Consider the following 6,630-nt stretch of genomic DNA (forward strand, 5'->3'; position numbering starts at 1 on the left):
TACACATTTCAACCTAGCCATGGGAAAAGAATAACTCCTAGTAATATTTCTCTGAAAAGTATTCAAGCTCAAACAGCACAGAAGCAGCTCATGTTAGTTGCATGTGCATATTTCTTTCTTCTGCCTTTTCTTTCACTGCAAGCATGATCACTGGCATAAGATTATATGGTCTTTGTTTTAGTCCATTTGCAATTGAACTACGTTTGATTTCTTATGTCCTGAGGAGTTCTCTCTTAAAAAACAGCATTCAAGTATTATAGTTTAACATCCCCATTTTTCTGAGTTAAGAAACAAAGTAGACCTTGGGATTCTGTTTCCATTATGAGCCTTGCAGAGTCCCATAACTGATAGCCATAAAGTCTTCCTTTGTAACACACACTCAGCACTAAAGCCAGAGTATTGCTATTTGGCATTATCCAGTGAAGTGCAAGAAATTAAATAAGTTATGTCTTTATTGCTATAGTACAATACCAAGCAAAGTCACTTTTTAATACAATTGCAAGAGTTTCATAGAGTACATGTCCCTCTTCTTATGGGCCAGTAGTTCAGCTGCACTGCATCACTTAACTATCACATCTCAAATATCAGTCTAAGAAGATGTGTTGAGTATTCTTGAGTCTGAAGAATCAGACCTTTCCTCATATTCATCTTCTGTGTAAATCGGTTGCTTTGACACAATAGGACACCCATCATCAGGAATTGAGATCCTAGGATCTTCTGACGAGCGGGAAGGAAGGACAGGTGAGCTTCGGAAAATGCTGGCTGAGTTGCTAGAGAAAGGACTCACGTACTGGGACCGCAGCTGGTACTGCTGCTGCAGTGTCATGGTGTTCCACAGGGTGACATCGTTGGGCAGGAACGGACTGGATTGGTTTCTTGCCAAAGTGTTCCTCAGCATCAGTGGGTACCGCGGCGGCTGAGGGAAGGGGTGCTGCAAAGGCACAGCCAGAGGATTTGGCACAACATTACTGGTATCGGCAGAGAACCTCAGTGTGTCAGGAACCCTAAATGCTGAGCCCACAGACCACTTGGAAGATGAAATAGGGTAAGAACTCAGAGTATGTTCAAAAATATGCCCGTTGGAAGGCAAAACAAGACCATCAGATTCTGCGGAAGTTCTCTCCCCACTGGCCACTGAAGACCGACTGGAAAGGAGAACCTCTACAGCACTCACCAGATCACCACCACACCCCTTCAAGATCAACTCCAACACAGTTGGCTTTTGGTTAGGGAAGATCTTTTTCAAGACTTCCAGTGGAGGTCTGTTTGCTTTCAAACTGAATGGTAAAGAAACTGTCCCAGAAGGACCTTCTATCAGGAAGTGGTTCTGCTCTGGGTGGTACTTGGGGCTGTCTGGACAGTTCTCTGTGCTCCCACCATTTTTCTGAACTGCATAACCAACTTCATCCACTGAAACAATTTCAGGGCTTTCAGGGGTGAAACAACTTTTGGATTTAGTCATGTCTGGGGAACTCCTTTGGTCTGTGTCTTTGTCAGTGTAGGTCTCAGCACTGTCTGCTCCACTGGCATCACCCAACCGCTCCTCATTCATGTCTGCAAAAAGAAGTCAAAGAAGTTAACGAAAAACTGAAGTCAAAAGCTTTTATAGATATTTGAGGATACAGTCTTCTTAAAGTGAACACTGCAGAATCCCACAGTATAAAAATGTGCATTTTTTTCCACAGAGATCCTGCAAAAATTAAGGTATCTGCAACATCTCATGAGAATAAAACTGCAAAAGAATAATGTGACCTGGTCCAGGCATATTATGCTGCCTTATAGATATCTGTGTCATTTCTTCCATGTGCAGGAAAAGAACCTGTGATCATTTTTCTGCTGCATCAAATATGCTCTATCAGTTGTCTCTTGCTGGTTACAAGGGAGCAACAACCACCCAAGTGCAAGCTTTCTCAGAGGAACTCCAGTACTTTCACATCATAATTCCTCACTAGTACCGTTTCATTTTCTGTGAGCTGAAGAAGGCACTTGGGAGACCAAAATTCCCTCTGCAAGTCCAACAGCATTGGTGGAACCACTCCATCATGACTACCGGTTGAAGGTTTAAATAGTCTTCAAATTAATCACTGTATTCCAGTTCTGCCTCTGCAGAAACTGGTTCCCCCCACAGCAAGAAACACAGGTTTTTCCTCCAAACCTTTAAGTACTGCTGATTCCTTGGCCCATTCAAGCACAGATTCTAGAAAGGTCTGGTTAGGAGAAGACCTCTGGGAGGCATTTGGTCTAACATCCTGTTCAAAACAGGAGCAACCTCAAACATAGAACATGTTGCTCGTGTCCCCTGAGTTTTAAATGATTCCAACAATGCAGAGCCCACAACATCTTTTAGCACTTGTTCCAGGTATCTTGCTTTTTGCATGCTAAAATAAGAAGGATGACAGCTGAGTACAGGGCTGAAAACAAGTCCATTGACCATGCTGTCTCCAAATGGACATAATGGGAACACTCCAAATCTCTGGTCACTTTGGTAATGCCTGACGAGAGTATGGAATCCTTTGAAATAAAACTGTCAGCAAGAAGAAAAAGGGAAGCAAGACTGACAGCCTTTACAGCTTATGCACAAGGGGGTCAATACACTTGCTTGCAATTGTTCACAGTTATTCCCAAGAACACAATTGTGTTGGTCTTTCTCATAGAGCACAATGATGTTATGCTAGGGAAGCATCAATACACGGGGAAATGGTTGTTGTCCAAGATGCAACTGACAGACCCTACTTTAACTGCACAGGGCAGTGCTTCTGAACACACATATGTGAAAGACTGCCTGCAGAAAAACAACACAATTATTTGCTTGGTTTCCCAAGGCCTTGGTAAACAGTCCAAACAGATCAAGCAGGCAAAGGTTCCCAAAATGTGATGTCTCCCCTGTCCAACCAAGATGGAACCAGTTAGAGGTGTGCAAGCACCTGAGCCTCTCTGCTCACCACTTCCTGCCACCCTCTTACCCCAGGTACAGGCAGGGCATCTCTCCACACAGTAGAATAAGCCTAGTGTTTAACAGATCAGTTTGAGACAAAGTCTATTAGTGCAACTTACCCACCTTGACAGAGAAAGAAGTCAAGGTCTGAGCAAGCCTGCACTGAGCAACAAGTCACTATGGTCACCAAAATGAGAGCTATAAATAAATACCCAGCACAGCCTGACAGCATGAGCATGGCAAAGGGAGGCTCTCCTCATGAGGGTGGCTGTACCTGGCAGAAGTGATGGGCTATCCTACAGAGCTGTGGGATGCTGCTGGCTTGGGCTGTGGAAGAGAGTCATGTAGCTGATGAATACAGATGCCCTTATGGAGATCTCACTCTTCTCTTTTAGCAGGATAACTTGTTTTGGATACCCAGTTTTATATTGGTTGTGCTCTCTGCAAATGGAGAAGCTGTAACTCCTCCTGTCGCTGTATAACAGAAAAGGCAATGTATGTATCCTCTTTCTCATACACTCAGTGCATCAGTCTTGCCTTAGCAGCCAAAGCTGAATGCAGAACTTGTATGCTGGTAGCAAACTGGCAACGTGCATTCTTTTGAGGAGGTGGTAAGACGTCGGCATGGCTCATCCATTATTTGAGAAAAAGTGAGGCTCATGCTACCTTTCCCTCCTAATCCCTTCACATGTTTATAATTAGCATTTATTACAAAAGACAGGACACTAACAATTATTTGCATCTGAGTGAGCGGCCAATTTATACATGAAAGGTTTAGCGCGCAGTGCGAGCACATCTAACTACCTCTGTCCCTGTCTGAACAGAGTTAGAGAGGCTGTTAAGGGAGAGGATAGCCCTAATTTTCACATAGATAGATTGCACTGTGGTACCCAGTATTACCAAATGGACTACATGTAAGCAGAGCATATTTCAGACCCACTGCAGATTTACAGTCTGTCTTATGGAATGAGTACCACTGGGAAGAAAATATGTACTTAAACAAACAAAAGAAAAAAAACAAACAACAGAAAAAAAACCCCAAAAAACAAAAAAAAAAACCACCACCCCATACCAGATAGTTCTCTAATATATTTTCCAATCCTTACAACATATTATTTTCAGATTTGCTTAATTTTCAGTACCCTTAAAAGTATCCTTATGAGGCTTGCCTAAAAAATTTTGAAAGGCTGAAAACTTATCCCACTGAAGTTTGCATCTTTATCATCGGGAGATCGCACAGATCCCGACTCTTAACCTTGCAAAGGGACAGTCTCCTCGTACAGCACAAATCAGAACGGCGCATCTCATCGGGCTGTTAAGACTCACAGGGACAGACCCGAATAGCGAGATTTCGGTGATTTAAATCAAAGTGCTGCTATTAACACACGGAGAATTACACTCCGTTACCTAACCCTGAGCACGGAATCTGTTGTATTTTTCCTTCTGCCTTTTTGAGAGTATTTCTGGCCGTGTCACACCCCGGGGCCCGGGCGGGTCGTATGGGCGGCTGCCCGCTGACCCTGACCTGGCCGGCCCCCGGAGCTCCCCTGTTTGACAGGCTGTGTTTTGACTGCTTTTCCCCCACCAGAACACCCCTTGCCCGCCTCGCCAGGGGTGCGGGAAGGGCCACGAGGAAGGCGCGGTCCGGGGACTGTCCCCGACCTTCCGTGGGAACCGCCGCGACCAGGCGGTTTAAAACTGACACAAAACAACAATCGTTAAATAAACAAAAATTTGGGAAGATACATTATAAATGTCCTTACGGAGGCAATAAATTGTAGCAATATTGCATGCATGTATTATTCCCAAATGCTTCCAATTTTCAGGCACAAAAATAATTCTGTTCAGAATGTACACCTTGCTGCTCCTCACCAAGGCTATTTTTTGCATCACTCATAAACTTCAGATGAGGATGTTCTAAGCTTCAAGGAAGAAATCTCGTCCTCAGACTTTTTTTTTATGTTTGTGCGGTTTGGGTGTTGTGTTTTGTTTTGTGTGGGGTTTGGGATCTTTTGTTGTGTGGGGAGGGTTTTGTTGTTGATGGTTGGTTGTTTTGGTTTAGTTTGGCTTTGGGTTTTTTGTAGGGTTTGGTTTGGGTTTGGGGGTTGTTTTTGTGTATGTGTGCTGTTGGGTTTCCCCTCTCCCCCCGCCTCCCCACTCTCGACACTTTCTATTCTAAATGGCCTACTATCAAGTATCCACTTTGTGATACCTAGGAAAACCAAGGAAACTGTTTTCCTATTGATATAAACGACGGAGAGTATTCACCAAATATTATGCAGAGACAATACAAGCCCAGAACGACAGAGATGCAGTGCAAATACAGATACACATGAAACAAAAAACAGTGGGAGAACCGTGCATGCATTTACGGTAAAATATAAATTAATAAACAAGCTGCTACGAATTTGGAACAATATATACCCCATTTTTTCTCTGACTATTTATATATTAAGGATCATGAGTCAAATGTCGTAAAGGGGCCAAATAAAAGTAAAACGGGTGTGAGAGGTAATATCTTCTCGTCAAATTACTAACTTGTCAGGAAAAACTAGTCTAATACTTTGGAACCAAATTTGCTTCCTTAATATTCCCACCGCTGACTCCCTGTTAAAACAGCTTGTTCTTTGATTGTCAGGACAGCTAGTTTCACAACACAGATTTTCTTGGATCCCAAAAGTATCTGCTTTTCCCTTATTTCCATTATTAGAAAGGACTGATACAAGAACTAGCATAAACCCACAAAAAGCTAAGGTGGTTGGTTACTGTTTTTGTGGGGTTTTGTTTGTTTGTTTCTTGTTGATTGCTTTTAGGGTTATTTTTTTGCTCGGGTGGTCTGTTGTGGGTTTTTTTTGTTTGGTTTTTTTTTTTATTTTGCTGTGTGTTTGGAGGAGGAGGGACTGTTAGTTTGATTTGGGCTGGGATTTTTAAAAATTACATTCACTTCAGACTTTCTTCCCTATTTTCAGAGGTCTAAGGTACTTTATGGGAGACTAACAAGGAGACCGCTGTGCTGCATTAAGAAGCTGGTTTTGAATATAACAGGCAACCAAATATAGGACTATATTGTTTACAAGCCTTGATAACTACTACTAAGAGAAACGTAACACACTCTCATGTGGGAGAGTTCATGAGTGCAGTATCAGGAGAAGGAATCATTGCAGATTAGCAGAGGCAGATGCAACAGGGGTAGTTTCTAGGCATGCCATTTACACAGAACAGAATTTCACAACCATCCCACCGAAATGACCGATTCTGGCAAGAACAACAGCAAACAGAACTATTCTGTTGTACATTGGGAAATACCCACTCCGCAGTGAAAAAAAATTATTTCAGGAGATTAATGTACTCGCGGGGAAAGGGTGTAGGGGTGTGGGGGTGTTAGAAACGGGGTGGAAAAATAATTATATCCTCTGTTCTGACGACAATTTTAGTGCAGGTAGTGAGGAGAGAGGGAAGAGAAAGCGCTGCTGCTCAGAGCACGCAGGACGGTTGGAAATAAACAAGTTGTGTGCTTAAACAGTGCTCAGTGGCAGGTGACAGGAGGACCCCCTGAGGAGATCATTTTCAGCTTTTCTCTCCCGCATCCTCATATTCATAAAAAGTGGGGGAGAAAACCTCTGTAAAAATCGGGGACAGGAGACCAGGCGGATGAGGTCTGTGTAAGCGGGGAGGCTTCCGGCTGTCCCACGGTG

At 43.2% G+C, this 6,630-nt stretch overlaps 1 protein-coding gene across 1 annotated transcript; it reads right to left on the reverse strand.

Annotated features, from left to right (window-relative positions):
• Positions 1-396: 396 nt before the first annotated feature.
• On the reverse strand, positions 397-4,633 carry LOC103811643 (doublesex and mab-3 related transcription factor 3-like; the record flags this gene model as incomplete). The annotated part of the gene is made up of 2 exons (XM_009084627.1): positions 397-1,554; positions 4,343-4,633. Coding segments are annotated over 2 exons (1,256 nt in total), but the record flags the coding sequence as incomplete, so codon positions are not given.
• Between the last annotated feature and the right edge of the window lie 1,997 nt (positions 4,634-6,630).

Source organism: Acanthisitta chloris, unplaced genomic scaffold (assembly GCF_000695815.1).
Source record: "Acanthisitta chloris isolate BGI_N310 unplaced genomic scaffold, ASM69581v1 scaffold39751, whole genome shotgun sequence".
NCBI lineage: Eukaryota > Metazoa > Chordata > Aves > Passeriformes > Acanthisittidae > Acanthisitta > Acanthisitta chloris.